Source organism: Budorcas taxicolor, chromosome 12 (assembly GCF_023091745.1).
Source record: "Budorcas taxicolor isolate Tak-1 chromosome 12, Takin1.1, whole genome shotgun sequence".
Lineage (NCBI taxonomy): Eukaryota > Metazoa > Chordata > Mammalia > Artiodactyla > Bovidae > Budorcas > Budorcas taxicolor.
The window spans coordinates 16,350,492-16,372,679 of record NC_068921.1 but is presented as its reverse complement, the minus strand read 5'-3'; the positions used below and the strand labels follow the sequence as shown (position 1 = coordinate 16,372,679).

Sequence of the window (22,188 nt, the reverse complement as noted above, 5' to 3'; positions counted from 1 at the left end):
CTGGAGTAACAGGCAAATTTGGCCTTGGAGTACGGAAATAGAGGTAGGGATACCTTAGTCTGCTTGGGCTGCCATAACAAAATATCACAGGGTGGAAGGCTCAAACAAGAGAAATGTATTTCTTATAGTTCTGGAGGTTGTAAGTCCAAGGTCAAGGTTATCAGCAGGGTGGGTTTCTCTTTGGCTTCTCTCCATGGTGTGCAGATGGCTGCATTCTTGCTGTGTCCTTACACAGCCTTTTCACTATGTGCATATGTCCCTGGTGTTCCTTTCTTCTTATAAGGATGCCAGTTATAGTAGATCAGGGCCTCACTTTTATGGCTTTATCACCTCCTTTAAGGCCTTATCTCCAAATATAACACATGATGTCTTATGGCTTCAACACAGGAATTGGGGGTAGCGTGGGGCTTCCCAGGTGGTGCTAGTGGTAAAGAACCTGCCTGCCAAAGCAGGAGTGATAAAAGACTGGGGTTCGATCCCTGGGTCAGGAGGATGCCCCCAGAGGGGGGCTTGGCTACCCACTCCAGTATTCTTGCCTAGAGAATCCCATGGACAGAGGAGCCTGCTGGGCCACAGTCTATAGAGTCACAGAGTCTGACATGACTGAAGCGATTTAGCATGCACACACGGGGAGAGAAGAATTCAGTCTCCAACAGGGGGTATTTGTAAGGACCTCTGGTCTCAAACTTCTTTTAACTACTCATTTTCTGATCTTCACGACCCAGATAATCACGATGGTGTGATCACTCACCTAGAGCCAGATATCCTGGAATGTGAAGTCAAGTGGGCCTTAGGAAGCATCACTATGAACAAAGCTAGTGGAGGTGATGGAATCACAGTTGAGCTATTTCAAATCCTGAAAGATGATGCTGTGAAAGTGCTGCACTCAATATGCCAGCAAATTTGGAAAACTCAGCAGTGGCCACAGGACTGGAAAAGGTCAGTTTTCATTCCAATCCCAAAGAATGGCAATGCCAAAGAATGCTCAAACTATCGCACAATTGCACTCATCTCACATGCTAGTAAAGTAATGCTCAAAATTCTCCGAGCCAGGCTTCAGCAATACGTGAACTGTGAACTTCCAGATGTTCAAGCTGGTTTTAGAAAAGGCAGAGGAACCAGAGATCAAATTGCCAATATCCGCTGGATCATGGAAAAAGCAAGAGAGTTCCAGAAAAACATCTATTTCTGCTTTATTGACTATGCCAAAACCTTTGACTGTGTGGATCACAATAAACTGTAGAAAATTCTGAAAGAGATGGGAATACCAGACCACCTGACCTGCCTCTTGAGAAACCCATATGCAGGTCAGGAAACAACAGTTAGAACTGGACATGGAACAACACACTGGTTCCAAACAGGAAAAGGAATGCGTCAAGGCTGTATATTGTCACCTTGCTTATTTAACTCATATGCAGAGTACATCATGAGAAATGCTAGGCTGGAAGAAGCACAAGCTGGAATCAAGATTGCCAGGAGAAATATCAATAACCTCAAATATGCCGATGACACCACCCTTATGGCAGAAAGTGAAGAGGAACTAAAAAGCCTCTTGATGAAAGTGAAAGTGGAGAGTGAAAAAGTTGGCTTAAAGCTCAACATTCAGGAAACGAAGATCATGGCATCTGGTCCCATCACTTCATGGGAAATAGATGGGGGAACAGTGGAAACAGTGTCAGACTTCATTTTGGGGGGCTCCCAAATCACTGCAGATGGTGACTGCAGCCATGAAATTAAAAGATGCTTACTCCTTGGAAGGAAAGTTATAATCAACCTAGACAGCATATTAAAAAGCAGAGACATTACTTTGCCAACAAAAGTCCGTCTAGTCAAGGCTATGTTTTTTCCAGTGGTCATGTATGGATGTGAGAGTTGGACTGTGAAGAAAGCTGAGGACCGAAGAATTGATGCTTTTGAACCGTGGTGTTGGAGAAGACTCTTGAGAGTCCCATGGACAGCAAGGAGATCCAATCAGTCCACCCTAAAGATCAGTCCTGGGTGTTCTTTGGAAGGAATGAGGCTGAAGCTGAAACTCCAGTACTTTGGCAACCTCATGTGAAGAGTTGACTCATTGGAAAAGACTCTGATGCTGGGAGGGATTGCGGGCAGGAGGAGAAGGGGATGACAGAGGATGAGATGGCTGGATGGCATCACTGACTCAATGGACGTGAATTTGAGTGAACTCTGGGAGTCAGTGATGGACAGGGAGGCCTGGTGTGCTGCAATTCATGGGGTTGCAAAGAGTCGGACATGACTGAGTGACTGAACTGAACTGAACTGGTCTCAAACTTCTTTTAACAACTCTACTCCTTTTCTGAAATGTTAAGTTAAGCTACTAGGTTTTTGCAACTGTTGTGCGATGGAAAGTATTTCTTTTCCTAGAGACCATATGGCCTTTTAATTTTTCTAATCATAGTAAAACATATATAACATAAAAATTTTGCCACTTCAACCATTAAAAACTATAGTTCAGTGACTTTGAGTGCATTCCCAATCTTTTGCAACCATGACCAACATCTGTTCCCCAAATTTTTCATCATCCCAAACAGAAATTCTAAAACCGTTAAGCAATAGTTTCTTATTTACCACCCATAGGAGCCCCTGGTGGTTTCTAACTGACTTTTTGTCTCAATGAGTTTGCTATTCCAGGTATTTTTTGATCCCACACTTTATAGATCAAAGAATGATTGAACATAAAGGCACCTGGAAGACCAAGCACCTCTTGGTACAGATGAAGCATTTGGGCTGAGACAGATGAAGTGGCTTGTCCATATTAACATCCCTATTTAAAGGCAAAACAGAATCTGAAACACAGATTGACTCTAGATGGCTCTTTCAAACAAAAGTTTGAAATCTCTAGAAATACAGTCACAAAATGAGAATCTGAGGCGACACTGTTCATTACAGTAGCCTCTAGCCATATGTGGACATGGAACACTGGAAATGTGGCTTGTCCAAACGGAGACGTGCAATGAAGGTGAAATATACACCAGACCCTTCCAGTGAAAAAGTAACACAAAATATCTCACGAGTCATTTTTATGTTGATTACATTTGAAATGATAAACTTGTACCTATGGGGTTAAATAAAAGTATTCAAAGGTAACAACTATCAAAAATGGTTTTTCCAATGGCATTATTGATTAAAAACTAACACAAATATTTGGAAAGACCTGAGCACAACATTTCCTTGGGTGCGAGGGGAATGTTTAACAAACATTAAGTTTGTTTCTGTTGCATTAAAAGGAAGGAAATGAAGCAAGCTTAAGTAAGAAAGGCAGACTCTGTAAGGATAATGGAAGCCAAGGACCAGGATTCAGGCAGACCTTGGAAACAGACTGAAACTGGGCCTGGAGCACCTTAGGGGGCTCAGTGGTCCTTTCTCTGCTCATCTCATCTCTGCAAAGCACACTGGCCTTCTCTGTGTCCCAATCCATGTGATGATGACGACAATGATGATAAACAATAGTTACTGAACACTCCGTATATGCCAGGCACTGGGCAAAGGATTTCATGATTTTTCCATTTAATAGATAAAAGAAATTAAAGTATAGATAGGTTTTAAAAAATTCAATATCGTTTTGCCTGTTAGGACATGTACAAGAATTCTACTCTTTCTCACCTATTTGAAAAGATCCTGACGCTGGGAAAGATTGAGGGCAGGAGGAGAAGGGGACGACAGAGGATGAGATGGCTGGATGGCATCACCGACTCAATGGACATGGATTTGGGTAGACTCTAGGAGTTGATGCTGGACAGGGAGGCCTGGTGTGCTGCAGTTCATGGGGTTGCAAAGAGTAGGACACGACTGAGTGACTGAACTAAACTGAACTGAACTAGAAGACTGATTGAAATACAAGTGAGGGATAAACAGCTTAAGGGCCAAAATAGAAGATTAGAATTTTTTTGTTGTTGTTACTGTTGAGTCTTAACAATTAGCAGTGCCTTATAGAGTAAATGGCATTTAAAAAAATAAAGCCAAAAAATATATATTTGAAATGAAAATTTCTAACTTGTTAGAAGTTGATGGTGCCAAATACCCATGTTGCGCCAAAAGTGGCTTTTTTTTTTTTTTCCAATGTAAAGCATCCATTGAATTAAAAGAATTTGTCTTGCTTGGCTGCTTCGGGAAGCCAGAGAACATATGGACAGTCAGGTTTCCTGCAGGGCCAAGTAAGTTCTGTTGATGTTATATAGAATGGGAATTCCTGACAGTCCTTATAATGAAAGTCTAAAAGTGGTGTTCAATTTAAAGCCTCATCTTTAATTACCATTATTCTTTTCTATAAAGACTAATTTGGATTATATCAACTTTTGACTCATAGGTTAAAAAAAAAAAATCACCCAAGCCAGATAACTATTAAATGGCAATGCCAAGATTGAAATCAAGCAATAGGCTGGTTAACAGTATGCTCCATAGCATCTGTTATAAACAATGGTTACCACCCCTAATGCCCAATTTGCATCTCCTAAAATAACAGCATTTGCTTCATAGATTTGCTGTGAAGATTGAATGAGATATTCCCTATAAGTTTTAGCAGACATACAACTTGTGTTCTTTGCAAGTCAGCTGGCACTGTTATTGTTGTTATCTTCTTTGTTTTCAAGAGAGCAGCTTGAAACTAGAAACTGCATTTCCACTTCAAGTTATCGGTGGAGGGATTCTGATTGGCAGAACACAAGTGAAGGAGGCAATTTGAGGCTAATAAACTGTTTCTAGAAGAGATAACCTTTGGGGACAGAGGTGGCTCCCTGGGCCCCAACCCTTGACTTAGGTACAGAAAAGAGAAGTGTTAAGAGTCAGGCTGCCATCTAAAATGATGCTTACTCTAATTTCTCAAAGGAATAGACATGCATCATTCTGGCGCCAAATATTGCCATCCCATTTTACTTACTAATCTTTTTAGCGGGTTAGAAGAAGCACTGACAGGAGACCTGAGTTCCCAAGTGAGACTTTTCTACTGTGGGCTATGTTCATTAGTGATTTTTAAACTACACACATCTGGCTTTCCCCATGGCTCTGCAGTAAGAAATTTGCCTGCAGTGCGGGAGACGCAAGACACATAGTAGGTTTGATCCCTGGGTCGGGAAGATCCTCTGGAGGAGGAGAAGGCAATCCACTCCAGGATTCTTGCCTGAAAAATCCCATGGACGGAGGAGCTTGTCTGGCTATAGTCCAAAGTGTCTCACAGAATCTGACTCAACTGAGCACAAGAGCAACCAAACTATACACATCAGAAAAACCAGCCTTACAATGATTGGAGAAGATGGGGCTTCTTTCTCTCATGCAACCACACATTCAGAGGCGGAGCTGGCATTTCTGACATTCTCACAGCCACTTTCTTGAGGCTGCAAGACAGCAAGATAGGCCACAACTGGTGGATTGTTAGCTATGAGGGCATATAAATTTTGAATTCAAAATAAACACAGACATTTTTAAAAAACATTATTTATTTATTTGGCTGCACTGGGTCTTTGTTGTCTCAGGAAGGATCTTCACTCTTCACTGTGGCACGTGGTTTCTTTGTTTTCCCTTTCTTTTATTTTCGGTATGGGAACTCTTAGCTGCTGCATGTGGCATCTAGTTCCCTGACCAGGGACTGAGCTCCAGGCGCCCTGCATTGGGAGTACACAGCATTGATGACACTGTCACAAACACATTTAGAGCTCTCAACCAAATCCATTTATCTAAAAATGTTACTCCCGAGATATTAGGAGAATACATTGCCAGGGAGGTCATAAATAGGAAGTGTAGCCCCTTATAATTCCACTCCATCGATTTCACTCCAGGGGAGGGTGCCTCAAGTTCCTCGTGCTCAGAAATCTACTGTGGAACTTACCCTGAGTCGGAACCAGAAGTAAAGGCGGTGGCTGATTTCTTGAGAAGAAATATCAAGCACATAAAAGCTTATATCAGCATGCATTCCTACTCCCAGAAGATAGTGTTTCCATATTCCTACAGCCGAAGCAGAAGCAAAGACCACGAGGAGCTGGTAAGTGCTGCTTAATTCATTTTTTGTTAGCATTTCATAAGTAAAATAATACTTAGTTTAAGAATCGAAAACTGTGGGGGAAACTATTCTCCCATAGAGTACGAAGGGGGACAGACGCTTTCTATCTTGATCTAACTCTTTTGAGAGTCACCCTGGGCCAGGGTTCATTGAGAGATTGTGAAGAACTGAGCCTTCCTCTGAGGACGTGAACTTCTGTCCAGCAGAGGGGCTACCTAGGAAAGCGTCAGACAAGCTCTTGGGATGTCAGGAGGGAACCAGTCCACCTTGACCTGACCTGCATATGAAGCCAAGGACAAGACTTTCTGGAATTATTGGTCTGTTTGTGGTGACTAGTTTTCTATGCCAGCCTGCCACAGGTCAAGTCTTAGCACAATACTTACTGATCTGATATTAGCATTGGGAATTGCTTTTATACTGACCTCCCTTACTTGCAGGGATTTGGTCCTATTAAAAGCAACTCCAATTTCAGCATTGAGGCAAGACCATCCCTGCTTTTTTGGAATGCAGTGGATGGTACGGTGAGTTCAAAGAGGACTTAACACAGCCTGCTAGTAGCTCAACCACTCTTTGGTCGCAGATATTCTATGCTTGGGTAAGACGACGAAAGATGAGGATGCAAGGGTTCTTGTTGTGGTTAGGTCTGAGCAAGTCATCACCCCAGATGCTTTCTAGTCAATGGAAGTACTATGGCAACATTCCAGTTCTTGCCCAAGTTCTGATCTTTATGTAGTGGTTTATTTCTCATTGACTTGTTTTGTCCTGGTTCTCTTAACAGAATAAACTATAGCCATGTTAGGGACCAGCGATTCTTGATGACAAATGTAAAGTTATTTGCAGTTGCTAAAAATAACTCCTTTAGAACAGAAACATACTTGATACTTAGGATTCCTTTTTCTTCTCAAGGGAAAATTTTTAAGGAAAGCTCCTTGATTGGTGATTGAAGAAGTGAGAGGGTATTTATCATGATCTGGAAATAGATTTAATGTGATTTTGAGTTATTTTTGGACTGCTATTATCACAACTGTTTGCTGAGTTATTACGTGTAAAACACTGTGTTTGATGGACACTGAAAGAAGCACTGGGTAGGGTCCTGCCCTTTAAGAGAATAGTATATGGTTAGAGAGCTCATGCATTAGCAAATGGTACAGATTGCTCTGCTCTAAGGCAGTGGTCCCCAACTTTTTGTCACCAGGGATCGGTGGGGGGGGGGTTAGTTTTGGGGGTGATTCAAGCATGTTACATTTATTATGCCACTGCTGATCTGACAGGAGGTGGAGCTTAGGCTGTAAAGCGAGTAATGGGGAGCAGCTGTAAATACAGATGAAATTTCACTAGCCTGCCTGTCGCTCGCCTCCTGCTGTGTGGCCTGGTTCTACTCTGTGGTCCGGAGTTTGGTGACCCTGCTCTATAGTATGAAAAGTGGAAGTGTTAGTTACTCAGTCTTCTTCGACTCTTGGCGACCCCATGGACTGTGGTCCTCCAGGCTCTTCTGTCCATAGAATTATCCAACCAAGAATACTGGGAAGGAGAGCCATTCCCTTCTTCAAGGGAATAACTGTTAGATAAGTGGCACAGATGGTACAACTCCCTTCTGACTGGGATAGCTAAGGGTGGCCTTATTAATTCATTCAGAGGGAAACAGATGAGGGAGGGGATAAAGTCTCCACCTTGAGGACTTAAAATGGCATCTGGTCCCATCACTTCATGGGAAATAGATGGAGAAACAGTGGAAACAGTGTCAGACTTTATTTTGGGGGGCTCCAAAATCACTGCAGATGGTGATTGCAGCCATGAAATTAAAAGACGCTTACTCCTTGGAAGAAAAGTTATGACCAACCTAGATAGCATATTCAAAAGCAGAGACATTACTTTGTCAGCAAAGGTCCATCTAGCCAAGGCTATGGTTTTTCCAGTAGTCATGTATGGATGTGAGAGTTGGACTATAAAGAAAGCTAAGCGCTAAAGAATTGATGCTTTTGAACTATGGTGTTGGAGAAGACTTGAGAGTCCCTTGGACGGCAAGGAGATCCAATCAGTCCATCCTAAAGGAGATCAGTCCTGGGATTTTTTTGGAAGGAATGATGTTGAAGCTGAAACTCCAATACTTTGGCCACCTCATGCAAAGAGTTGACTCATTTGAAAAGACCCTGATGCTGGGAAAGATTGAGGGTAGGAGGAGAAGGGGACGACAGAGGATGAGATGGTTGGATGGCATTACCGACTCAATGGACATGAGGTTGAGTAAACTCTGGGAGTTGGTGATGTACAGGGAGGCCTAGCGTGCTGCGGTTCATGGGGTCACAAAGAGTTGGACACGACTGAGCGACTGAACTGAACGGAACTGAAGATGTAGCATACTGTAAAGAAGGAGTGATAAAGTGCTAGTGAAGTCAAGGACCAGGTACAGTTTCAGACAATATTGAAAGATAGGATTTATATAAGTGGACAGGGAGGAGAAGACTTTCTAAGCAGAGGCCATAGCTTCCCCACAGGAATTACGTTCAGGGAAATGTAGGGGCAAGAAAAGGAAGTTGATCCCTCAGAAAGCAGATGAGGTCCATTTGTGAAGAACAGTTGGCTTGTTTGAATGTCAGAATAAACTTACATTTTATTCTGTAGATCATGCAGTTCCATTGAAACTTATTTTGAGCAGGGGGTGACACAGCATCATATCCACTGATATTCCTTGGGGTCCTTCAAAGGTGCAACAGTAAATACTATAATGCTTGTGCCAGTTTCAGAAAGATCTGCATAAGCTAGAAACAAAAATAATGGAACAGTGAATTTAGTTACCATCTTGCTGCACTCCAGGGATATAATCTTTTTTATTTGATGAGTCTTTGCACATTTTACACAAAAAAAGAAATAGAGTGTGTGAGAAGGATGAAGAAGGAATCATCCATTACCTGAGATGTGCGTATTGTTTAGAGAAGCTGAGTTTAAAGCTTGGTGATAATTTTGCCTCGTTGTTTGTCTTTGAAATATAGTTATGTCTTACAGCATAACTTTGTTATGTAGGCTTTGTTTTACAAAATAAATGAATTCCTTAAAAAGGCATGTGAGAATTCTTTTTCCTTCAAATTAAATAAAAATTTTATTATATTGGAAGGATCTGTGTTTGTAGCCACCCAACTGTGATTTCCATAAAGAGAAAAACATTTTTAAAAGTTAATTTACTCTTTTCAATTTACCTTTTGGATAAATGCAGATTTTTCATTATACCATTTTCCCTCAGCTTTATTGAGATATAACTTTTAATTTTGTGTAAATTTAAACTGTACAGTGTGATTATTTGATACATATATATACAGTGAAATGATCAGAATAAAGTTAATTAATATATTCATCACCTCACATAATTCTTTTTTCTTTTGTGGTAAGAACCCTTAATATCTATTCTCTTAGCAACTTTTAAGTATGTAAAATAGTATTGTTAACTAGAGTCATCATACTGTATTTTAGATCCTTAGAAATTGTTCACCATATAACTGACCAGTGTCTCCATTTTCTTCCCACCTCCACCCCAGCCCCTGACAACAACCGTTCTGCTATTTCTTCATATCTACAGCCTGATTCAAGTACTATATGATTTTCTTTTAGAAACGTGTACCTGTCTTCTTTTAAAGCTGCACATTAGCTGAAATTCCATATTCTGTTGATTTCAGTCTCTAGTGGCCCAAGAAGCAGTCTACGCTATGGAGAATATTCATAGAAATATCAGATATACACATGGCAGTGGTTCAGAAAGTTTATGTAAGTATTTCTTCTTCAGATCTTGGGGGGCTGTGAGGTACTAAAGAAATTTGTGTTTGGTTTTTCTGTGTGGATTTAATTTTTCTAAGCGGAATCTTTTAAAACATGGTCACACATAAAACAATTGGATTATAACAATTGGAAATGGAAGAATAATAGCTATGACATTGTTGAACAAAGCTACATTAATACACATACTAAAAAGGAACCAAAATGACACTTAAGAAATTATTCTCTTTCCTATAGAGTAGGGATTATAGAATTGGTATCACATTAGTTGACTGAAGCAGAAAAGGTCATACAAGTTCAAGAATGTTTAAGATGCCCAAGGCCACCATGTAAGGTTGTGCAGGTTGAACACTGTACAAATCTCGGAATGCCATTTACATCAGATGCTTTTAAGTGACAACCTGTGTCCAAGAGTATAGCTCATGGCACGCTGGAGTTGAACATCCTTTGTTTATATCACACTGATGAGAACAGGTATGTGGCAAGTTCTTAACAAATATATTAATCTCTGCTGGGAGGTATTTATTGAGGGATTCCTTTGTATCCACAGAGGGAATAACAAACAATTTAGCTCTTTTTGAAACTGGGGGGTGGGACAAGAGAAGAGAAAACAGAAAATAAGCATGTAACAAGCCATCAGCAAACTATAATCCACAGGCTGAATCTAGCCCACTGCTTGTTTTGGGATAGCTTGTAAGCTAAGAATGGTTTTTCTATTTCTAAAATGGTTGAACAAAACCAAAAGAAGAATAAGATTTTGTGACATGTGAAAATTACATAAAATTCACATTTCAACGTCCACAAATAGTTTTATTTGAGCACACTACACTCATTCACTTGCATATTGTCTATATAACTTTCATGACAGTGGAATTAAGTAGCTGTGTCATAGACTACGTGGCCCTCAAAGCCTAAAATATTAATTATCTGGTTCTTTACAGAAAAAGCTTGCCAATCTCTGATGTAAACAATTAAATAGTAAAATATAGTATAATCCCAGTGATGATGAAGAACATGAAATAAGCATATTTATTGTTGCTGTTGTTCAGTTGCTCAGTCATGCCCAATTCTTTGCGACCCCATGGACTGCAGCACACCAGGCCTCCCTGTCCATCACCAACTCCCACAGCTTACTCAAACTCATGTCCATTGAGTCAGTGATGCCATCCAACCATCTCATCCCCTGTCATCCCCTTCCCCTCCTGCCTTCAATCTTTCCCAGAAGCATCAGGGTCTTTTCCAATGAGTAAGTTCTTCACACCAGGTTGCCAAAGTATTGGAGTTTCAGCTTCAGCATCAGTCCTTCCAATGAATATTCAGGGTTGATTTCTTTTAGGATCTACTGGTTTGATCTCCTTGCAGTCCAAGGGATTCTCAATAAGCGTAAAGGTTTGAAAATAACTACCAGAGAGAGATGCAACTTAGCCCAGGTGGCCTGGGAAGATCTTTCTCGGTAGGTGACATGTCTGTGAGGCCTACCCTGCAAGTGGCTGCCAAATAAAGGTGTGGGGAAGATCCAGGGAGTGAGAATGGCATGTAAAAAGGCTTTGAGATAAAATACTTGAAGTCCCAGAATTTCCTTCAACTGGTATGATCTACAGGGGGGGTGAAAACATTCATACTTAATAAATTACCTGAGTACATGAGGCTTTATTACCACAAAGTTCAGAATCTTCCTCCTCTTCCTCAATCATTCCAGACAATCCCAGGACAAACTGAGGCCAGACTGGTCCACATGATATTTCTGCCTTTTGCTGTCACAGTCTGTCTCTGCCTTTGCTGACCCAGGTCCTTGCTCTAGGCCACAGCTTCCTTTCATAAATCACCCCTTTCTTGATTCCCATTGTCTTCTCTACTATTGTTCCTTCAGGGCTGGAGGAATTTCTAAACAAACATCCTGTTTTCATGAAATAATTCCATCTTCATGCATGCATTCATTCAATACAAATCTGTGTGTATGTGTAAGCATAAAAATATAGTTGGAAGAATAAATGCCAGATATTAATAATAACTATTAGAAACATTTGCTGAATGAGTAACTTAACTAATGCACTGTTGATCAATATTTTTCAGTACTTCAGGAAAGACTTGTGTAATTAATTCAAGTACAGGTATTAGAAAGAAGAAAAGTGGTCACTTTGCTTCTTATATGATTGTCTACCTGGAAAACAGTAGGAAATCAACCAAAAATATTATTAACAATCCAAGAGTTGAGTAAGGTGACTGACTATGAACTAAACATATTTAAATCTATAACTTACATACCAAAAATAATCAGGAAGAAAATAAGTGGAAATAAGTTCCAACTGCCCCTTCCAATATACATGTATACACAGGCAGACATATATATATATATATATATATATAGGCAGATACATATGTACATAGATTCATTGTTAAATGTATATGTGTGCACATATACAAATCCAATGATCGTGATGAAAAACTTAGAGAACTTTACTGGTGTACATAAATGAAGACAAATAAAATGAGAAACCTACTGGTTTTTGAGTGGGAAAGCAATATTAAAAAAAGTGCCAATTATCCTGAATTAGTTTGTGTATTTAATGCAGCCCCAATGAATGCTTAAATAACTTTGAACTTCATTTATTTATTTGTTTTTAATTTTTTGGCTGTGCCTCATGGCATGAGGGATCTTAGTTCCCTGACCAGGGATCAACCCTGTGCCCCCAGCAATGGAGTTAAACACTGGACTACCAGGGAAGTCCCTGAACTTTGAAAAAATATACTTGGTAGGAGAACTTGTAAAATTCTGAAAAATAAGACTAATAAGAGAGAATCTGCTCCAACCAAGTATTAAAACACATTACAATCCTGTTGTAGTTACAGTGTTGTTCTAATTATGGTAATTATAAAGAAACAAAGAAGCAACTGTGCATAAATAAGAATATTCATTGTAAAGGAACTCAGCCTGGAAGAGACAGATCGATAGTAAGGGAATAGTGAGGACAGAAAGACAGATATACAACATCTAGTATCTCACAAAGAAGGCATTTCAAACAGTTAAGAATGTTCAACTATTGGGGTTAGAAAAACCGGTAAGTTGCTTAGGAAAAAAAAGTGTATTTGGATTACTAACATGTCTTTCTCCAACATAAATTCCAGATACATAAACCAAACTGAAAGCCAAATTACCAAATAAGACAAAAAATTCTCCACATATTACAGAAGGCTAAGAACATAAATGTTGTTTTGTAAGTAATGTATAAAATGAATCAAGAAAAATGAACGAAGAAAATGGATAAAAAATATAAAGATGGACAATAAATATATCAAAATGTCCAAATCACTCACAATCAAACATAAAGTAAGACAATTTGATATTATTTTTCACCCATAAAATTGCCAGAAATGTATGATTCCCACAGATGGTGTGGGAAGGGGAAGTGGACATATTCATACCTAGCTAATGGAGGTATAGACTGCTCAATTCTTTTGAAGGCTATTTGGCAACAGGTAGCTCATCAGTGGGAGAAGGCAATGGCACCCCACTCCAGTACTCTTGCCTGGAAAATCCCATGGATGGAGGAGCCTGGTAGGCTGCAGTCCATGGGGTCTCGAAGAGTCGGACACAACTGAGCGACTTCACTTTCACTTTTCACTTTCATGCATTGGAGAAGGAAATGGCAACCCACTCCAGTGTTCTTGCCTGGAGAATCCCAGGGACAGGGGAGCCTGGTGGGCTGCCGTCTCTGGGGTCGCACAGAGTTGGACATGACTGAAGCGACTTAGCAGCAGCAGCAGCAGCTCATCATTGAAAAGTGCATGCCTTTAGACTACAGAATCTGCTTCTAGGAAAGAATATTCTAAAGAAACAACGAAGCAATTATGGATAAACAAGGATGTTCATTGTAAAGTTGTTTCTATTAATTAGAAAACAACTCCTAAAGCGCTCTAGCTAAATAATTATTAAAATTAATCATACCAGCTTTACAGAGCAATGCTATGAGATCATTAAAAATGATATGGTAGCTTTGAACCCATTAATACATACAGCAACAGTTAGAACTGGACATGGAACAACAGACTGGTTCCAAATAGGAAAAGGAGTACGTCAAGGCTGTATATTGTCACCCTGCTTACTTCTATGCAGAGTACATCATAAGAAACGCTGGGCTGGAAGAAGCACAAGCTGGAATCAAGATTGCCGGGAGAAATATCAATCACCTCAGATATGTAGATGACACCACCCTTATGGCAGAAAGTGAAGAAGAACTAAAGAGCCTCTTGATGAAAGTGAAAGAGGAGAGTGAAAAAGTTGGCTTAAAGCTCAACATTCAGAAAACTAAGATCATGGCATCTGGTCCCATCACTTCATGGGAAATAGATGGGGCAACAGTGGAAACAGTGTCAGACTTTATTTTGGGGGGCTCCAAAATCACTGCAGATGATGATTACAGCCATGAAATTAAAAGACGCTTACTGCTTGGAAGAAAAGTTATGACCAACCTAGAGAACATATTGAAAAGCAGAGACATTACTTTGCCAACAAAGGTCCATCTAGTCAAGGCTATGGTTTTTCCAGTGGTCATGTATGGTTGTGAGAGTTGGACTATGAAGGAAGCTGAGCGCCGAAGAATTGATGCTTTTGAACTGTGGTGTTGGAGAAGACTCTTGAGAGTCCCTTGGCCTGCAAGGAGATCAGCCCTGGGTGTTCTTTGGAAGGAATGATGCTAAAGCTGAAACTCCAGTACTTTGGCCACCTCATGCAAAGAGTTGACTCATTAGAAAAGACTCTGATTCTGGGAAGGATTGGGGGCAGGAGGAAAAGGGGACGACAGAAGATGAGATGGCTGGATGGCATCACCAACTCGATGGTCGTGGGTTTGGGTGGGCTCCGGGAGTTGGTGATGGACAGGGAGGCCTGGTGTGCTGAGATTCATGGAGTCGCAAAGAGTCAGACAGGACTGAGCGACTGAACTGAACTGAACTGAATACATACAGCTGCTCAGGATAGATTATGTTTAGAAATGTTACTGAACCGCTTGCATAGAATGATCTTATTTATTTGGGAAAAAAAATTATGTTCAAGTATGCACTGAAAAAGAAAGCACTAGAATATAAATGGTGATCATCACTTCTTGGTAGGGTTACATGTATAATTTTTCTTTTCTTCCTTAAACTGCTTTCCTTCAATCTCTATTTCCTTCCAGAAACTTATATAATAATCAGAAAAAAGCAAAGCTATTTTCATTTTCAGAAAAAATAAATCCCACCTTACTGAAACATCTGTATTTCAGAAAGTAATTTCTTTTTTTCTTTTTGTAGATCTAGCTCCTGGAGGTTCAGACGACTGGATCTATGACTTGGGTATCAAATATGCGTTTACAATTGAACTTCGAGATAAAGGCAAATATGGATTCTTGCTGCCAGAGCGTTACATCAGACCCACGTGTTCAGAAGCTCTGGCTGCTGTTGCTAAAATAGCTTCTCATGTCGTCAGGAATGTTTAATGCCCTTGATTTTTTCACTCTCTTCCCATATTTTAATTTACTGATTCCAGCCAAACCATTGTACTCATTTCTTTTTGAGTTTTATCAGTAGTTTTGATCAAAGATTTTCTCATTCCTTGGTTTTGTCAAAGAACAAAATAAACGGTACCTTGAGATTAACGCCGACCAGGGCTTACATTTTTCTTTTTTTTAATTTGTGAGAGGCTAGGTACTGGGTCTTGATCCGTGACATCTGACTAGCCATCTCAAGCAATTTCAATAACTAACTTCATGCAGATCATTGTATCCTAAACAAGGAAAGAAGGTTGCTAGAAGTACAGTCAAGGTTTCTGCTCCCAATTTACAGTAAATTTCTGCTGGCTCCTTCAAAGACGCAGTCGTGCTTGCCTTTTGCTCCACAGTTATAGGCGACAGCTGTTACTGTTCTGAGAAGGCAGAGGGGCATGAAAAGCAAAACAAATACCGCGCGTCTCTCCAGTTCAGCTGCTCAGTAAAAACTTTGAGGGAAATGAATAGCTGCAGTTATTTCGACAACAAATGTGCCATTCTGCACATTTACAATAGCCGTTTATTGTAAGAAATTATGTAATAAAATGAGAAATCTCTTTCTCTTAAATTGACTTTAAAAGTGGGAGTTTCTACTCTCCCGGATTCCTGGTTTCTTCTCCAGGGATTTCAGCTAAAGCACAGATTTGTTGATTTTACCGAACGCCTCGGCGCCGACGTCACGCCCGGGAGGTGTGTCCACGAGGAAGGCGGAGCCTGCCCTCTGACGACTAATCTGGAGGCCGGAAGTTGCCTCGATCTTCTGAGGAACAGGGCAAACTCTTGACTTCCGGCGGCGTTTTGAGGCCTGACAGTGTTTTCCTTGTCTTTCCTTACTCTCCAGTCTCTTTCTTTCTTTCTTTTTTTTCCCCTACGTCCCAGGCTGGCTCGACCCTGGCGAAGCGGCGAGCGGGCTCTGCTTCCCAGCCATCCCGGAGTCCCTCGCTAGCCGAGGGCCTGTTCCCGGGGTCCGCGCGCGCACCTCCCTCTCGCCGTCGTCTCCCCGGGGCCGGGCGCGGGGACACAGTCGCCTCCCCCGCTCCTCGGAGCTGAGGCGGCGGTGCCACCTCCGAACTGCGCTTGCGAAAGAAGCTCGGGAAGGAGGTAAGCTTGAATCCTGTGAATCGGTGTGGGTCCCGGGGGGGAAGGGGTTGGTTGGACGGGCCCAGGCTAGGGAGGCCCAGCCGGCCCTCCCTCCTGCTTGGGTCACGCCGGGCTTTTCAGCCCTCCGCGGGTGTCCCATCCTTAACTCTGCGGAAGACCCCTGTGGCTCGTGCCGGGCTCCTCGCTGTCATCCTGAGGTGTTCTCAGGCGCGTTTGCCTGAGGGGGCCAGTGAATTCAGACGGAAAACTTTGCTAGGTCACTACCATTTAATGTGAGCCTGGGAACTCTTGCATGGTATTCTCATTTGTGTGAGATGGAAGGGTGCCGGAATATGGTCACGCATTCCCCAGACCTCTTAAGGAAAGGTGTCTTTACTTTTGGTTATATTTGGGCTTGCTTATTTCCCGGCAGTGGTAACGACTCAACGTTCTCGGAGTTAAGTAGCATTTAACTACTCAAGTAGTTTGTCTTCACAGTCTGTCGGTAGTTTTGGCAGCTATCTGTCAGAAACCAGGGAAGGCGGGATGAAAGGCAAGGCTCCGATGTTTTGGCATAAGCTCTTTCTAAACAGGTGCAAACAATTTATGTGGCTGCAACTTTGAGTTGATGAGACCGCATTGTCGCTAGGATATTGGTTGTGGAGCCTAGGGTCAAGCCATTGGGTTATAGTCTGAGATTTTCAGATCATTTGAACTGCTTTGAAAATTGTGGGCGTGTGCAGCCTCTTCAGGTTTTTTATTTGTTTTTGAAGAAATAATTTTAAAAGTTTGGAAGGATCTTCACACCTCAAGTTTTCAGAGTTTTGCCAGACATAACTGTTGCAGTAAACCTAGATGCTTATGCAGGACAATTCATTCGTGTGTGGTGCCGGCTACCGGGGTCTCCTTCTGCAGTGTTTGAATTTACTGACTTTAGAATCTAGGCGTCAATATTTTGGACAGTTCTGTGGACATATCTCTTGATTTTCGAATGAGTGAGAATTTAATGAAGTATTTAGATGATAACATGACAATTTCAACTGGAGACCAAGAATGTAGATGCTGGTATGTAGCGATTTGGGTCTGCAAAAATAGTTGTGAAAATTTTGTGAAAAATACTGTGACATTAAGACTGTGGGGATCTGGGAGGATCTACTTTTGTCAGATGCACCCCTCTTTCTCACCTCCGACCTATTGGTGTTTGGAAATGAACACTGACTGCAGATTTTAAGATATGCACGTTTATCTGATTTGCATATTTGTAAATGAAAACTAAAATCCCACAGGTGGATGCTGTTTTAATTTCTGTATAAGTTACTGAAAATTTAGCAGTCATTGGTGTTAGTTTGTATTGTAATATGCACTGACATTTACTTATAGAAAGCAGTTGTTAAGCGTATTTGTTTACAGAATTGGTTTTCAGGGTTAGTCTTTCCTATCCACCCCCCCCCCCCCCACCCCACCTTGCTCTCCTTTTCCTGTAGAGTTGAGTTGGAGCTATTTCAGCAGATATTTAGTAGCAGTTGAAATGTTAACTGGTTGGTTTACAAAGTGTCTTTTATTCTTTGTTTTGGTAGTTTTGTTTGTTGTGTTTCATTTTATAGTAGTTGCCAGCCTGGGATACTCTCCTTACATAGTCTTTTTAACAAAATGTGTCTTCCACACAGCACTAGTATATTGCCTTCCTTATGCTTGCATAGTCAGTTTAGATCAGACAGTTCTGTTCAGAATTTGCTTTTATTAAGTTGTTTTAGTCTGTCCACATATAAGCGATGTGCAAGATTGTTTATGAAAATTCTTTTATTCTAAAATTGTGAAGAAAAAATTCACAGTATGCATCAAATAAACTTTTTTCTTTCAAAACCAAGACATAAATATGATGAGATCTTTAACACTTTTAGAGTGCCAGTAGATAGGGATTTATTCTCCTACCAGTTGGTACCAGGAATTCTGTAGCTTTAATTGTTTAGTTATTTGACAGTTTCCTAATATGGTGCTTCTTATCCAGATTGAAGTGTTTTCATGCTTTCATTTATGCTAGTGGAGGATGAGATCTCAAAGATGTCATTGTGGATTGAAGTGAAAATACTAGAACTAATGTTTTATTGAAAGGTTTTAGTTATCAGGCTTCAGAAATAATTGTTTAAAAAGAGGCCCATTTGTGTTTTTCTTTTCTCAAATATTTTTGTAATATGAAGCTATGAATACATTGTGATATTTGTAAGTTAATGGGGGAAGGAAGACAGTTCCCATTTATTAAGACTTTTTGTTGTGTCTTAATAGATTCAGACTTTGTGGCCATGTGTTCCGGTTTTTTGTTTTTTGGTCATACCTTGTGGCTTGCTTGATCGTAGTTCCCTAGCCAGGAATTGAGCCTGGGTCCTTAGCAGTGAAAACGCTGGGTCCTAACCACTGCAGCACCAGGGAATTCTCCTTATTTTCTTTTTCAGTTGAAAAAATATTAAAGCTTCTGATATTTATTTCTCTGCAAATGTAGAGGAAAAATAGGGGAATTACGGCAATAGACTTTCATCAGTGGCGCTGTGGCTTTGATAATGCTGGTGTTAGGGAAAGGCATGATAATGTGAGTGGGAGGGTGATTCCAACTTAGAACTAAAGAATAAATTGAAAACTGAGGGGAAGCCTTCAAAGTCTCTGAGATAGGGAAGACTTTAATATTTACATTTTAATCTTATCTCAATTTTCCCATATACGTTGAAGCATTTAGTTATTGAAGTCTGTTCATATATTAATTGAAAGAATTTTCCCCTTCTCAGTCAAATCTACATTTTATTCTTTTGTGGTTTGTCTTTCTCTTTGTGCCAAATCTTTAGATTGAAAATTCTAATTCTCACATTATATGCAACCTAATTTTTAATTAATATATATGAGCAAATGCTTTTCCCTTGTACAGTAGATTATGTGTGTATATTTAGGCAAATAGGATTTAAAATATATTTTATATTTTTAATGCAAGCTTAAGGCATTTTATCTGTACAAAATCATAAATGCTTCATAGTAATATTTAGATAATTTGTTGACTACTGATAGAAGTTCCTAAATAGATGATCAGAAAAATTTCTCTATCAATTAGAAAACTTCAATTTCTACTTTTTCCTGCAGGGTTTTTTTTTTTTTTTTTCTGTCTAGAACCTCCCTGTAACCTAGACCTGTTTCTGATACTCAGTGTTATTTTAGGCCATGTTTTGGTACTGTTGACTCTCTGAGAGAAGTGACTACGTCTTTACTTCATTGCTCATCTTCCCTAAGTTGGAAGACTCAACAGTAGCATAAGTAAAATTCTTGGGATAATCACCCTATAGCTGAATCTTGTAGTACTCGATGTCTCCTGTGAAAGCTACTTTATTTCTGTGGGAAGAAACTTTTAGAGTCAATACAAAAGAGGGGTAAGGTTGGATCATTAGTCCTCACTGCATTGTCTATTGCAGCCCAAACCCCTTGAGGTCTTCAAAGTTTGTGTTAGGGATGGATCTAACATGGGAGAGAAGCTGTGAGACCATGCTTCCCAGCAGTAGGTCAGAGGAGGAGAGGGTCCTGATTCAGCCAACAGGTTATAGGCAGGGAAGAGAGGCAGTTTAATATCTGGAGCCCTCAGAAGGACAAGAAAAGAGATAATAGATGACCAGTGTTTCATGTATACTAAGAAATAGCTTGTTACCCCAATTGTGGAAAACACTACTGTTGATTTTTTTTTTTTTTTTTTTTGAAGAGGGAAGGTGTGTTGGAAGTAGGGTATGGTTGGGGATAGAGGTTTGGGGGGCAGACATGATCATTTCCTTTGATACTGGAAGGAAAAATGTAAGGTTAGGGTTAGTCATCTTGATGCAGCGTGGTGAGATAGTGTGCCTGTTCCCAAGTTGCAGGTAACTAGAAATAGCTAATCAACTTTTAGAACACATTCATTTTTAAGTTATTAATGTTTTTCAATTAGTGAATGTGAATTTGTGTATGCCTATATATTTTTATAGTAACAGATGATGAAATTTAAAAACTTTATCTTGTTACATATTTCTTATTGAATCTCAGTTATAAATTATAAAAAAGTTGTTTTTCTCAGTTAAGCAAAGCTCTACATTTTCTAGATCTTTTTCAACTCCACTTACCACTTATCTTGGCTTTTAGTTCTTTATTCAGTAAGTCAAATGTAAGTATGGAATTTACCCACCTTTTCCTTTATAAATTCACATTAGGACTGAGAATGAGCTCAGGAAAAGTTAAATCAAAGATGATAATATTCATTGTTGTGTGGAAGCTGAAGAACATTTGATACATAAGTGATTTTATGTTGAACATATTCTTGTTCACTTATGGATGCTCTACATAATTTTTTTAAATTTGTAATTACTCTAAAGTTACTTTCTAACTCTTTAGAATCACTAGAAATTGATTCTAACCCTAACTAATGGTTACATTGTATATTAGAAAATAATCATACATATTTCCATTTTAAAACTACCATATTGTATCATATCATATATTTTTCTTTTGGTTCATTATCTGTTTGTCAACTGTTGTCCTTAATCTTTGGACCTTTTTAAAATGTGACTTGACAAGAAGTATCTAACTGGACCAAACATTGTTTATAATTTTTTTTTTTATAAGTTTTGATTCTGTACTGCCATGATTTAACTTCCTTGCAAGTCATGGGACCTTACTTTGACATCACAGTAACAAACATTGTAAACTTTATAGAGACCAGTTCTTTACCAAATGGAATTTCTACTTCTTTAGCTGACATCATTCATTCTAGTAGCATTTGCCTACTAACAAAAATTCAACTAATGTTTAGTGTATAAAGTGTGATGTGGTTGGTTCCTTTCCTTTCTCTTAGGCATTTCTTGCCCGCTTCCCACAGTAGTGTACCATCTAGATTATTCTAGGTCTAGAATTTAAGACTGTTTTCTAATATTTATCATAGTGCTTTTATCTGATATTTTCATTTCCAGTTGAATCACCTGATGGTATATTTTAGTTTCTAATGTTTTATTTGCTTTTGTAAAATATTTTCATAATTTCTTTTCTTGTTACTAATAATGGAAAATAGCCTGTTTATTTCTTTTAGCACCTTTGGCTTTTATGTCAGTGCAGTATAGATTATTAAAACACCTTCACTGTTTCTAGTTGTTCATTCATCCGGTCCTATTTTGAAAGAAAGTCATTTTATCAATATTGAGGGTTTTTTTTTTTGTAATACTGCAAAAGAATATTCCTGATTATACTGTTCATCTTTGGCTTGTGTAAAACAAAGAAAATACTTAAAATTTTCTCCCAGGCTGATTTTTGGAATGTACCTGATGTTATCACTGAAGTTGTATAAAACACAATTTCTACTCTAAAATTCTTACCTGAAGAAATTTTTGGCATAGCTTTCTTTTCCAGTAGACCAGTTGATGGAGAATGATAGCACACTTTTTCTTTAAAAGATAATTACTAAATTTTGAAACAGCTTTTATAAGGAACTTAGAAACTTTTTTATAGTGTTTTCTGAAATTGAATGTACTGTGGAAACTGTGTGAGTAGAATCTTATTCATTCTGTAGAAGAGGTAAAATTCTAGCTCCAAAGAATCAAAGTCCTAACAAATTACTAACAAGGTGTGTCTTAGAAGATAGTTTCTTCTGTTCCTTTGTTTACTTGTGACCTCTCCTGTCTTTTTTCCTTCTGAGAAAAATCCCTTGTAATTTTATAGTGTTATCTACCAGCTTATTTACTTGTAAGTTATTGGCTCAGATATTTAAAACTAAACAATTTTACAGTTTGCCTCTCTCTTTTTTGGTTAAAGTAGTACAAA

General features: G+C 39.5%; 1 protein-coding gene across 1 annotated transcript in view; it reads left to right on the top strand.

Moving 5' to 3' along the window:
- Window positions 1-15,249, top strand: part of CPB2 (carboxypeptidase B2) — a 59,980-nt gene extending 44,731 nt beyond the window's left edge. The window contains exons 9-11 of the mRNA XM_052650296.1: window positions 5,790-5,992; window positions 9,679-9,766; window positions 15,065-15,249. Of these exons, the coding sequence (XP_052506256.1) occupies window positions 5,790-5,992; window positions 9,679-9,766; window positions 15,065-15,249 (476 nt within the window). The remainder of the gene's footprint in view (window positions 1-5,789; window positions 5,993-9,678; window positions 9,767-15,064) is intronic.
- The last annotated feature ends 6,939 nt before the right edge of the window (window positions 15,250-22,188 follow it).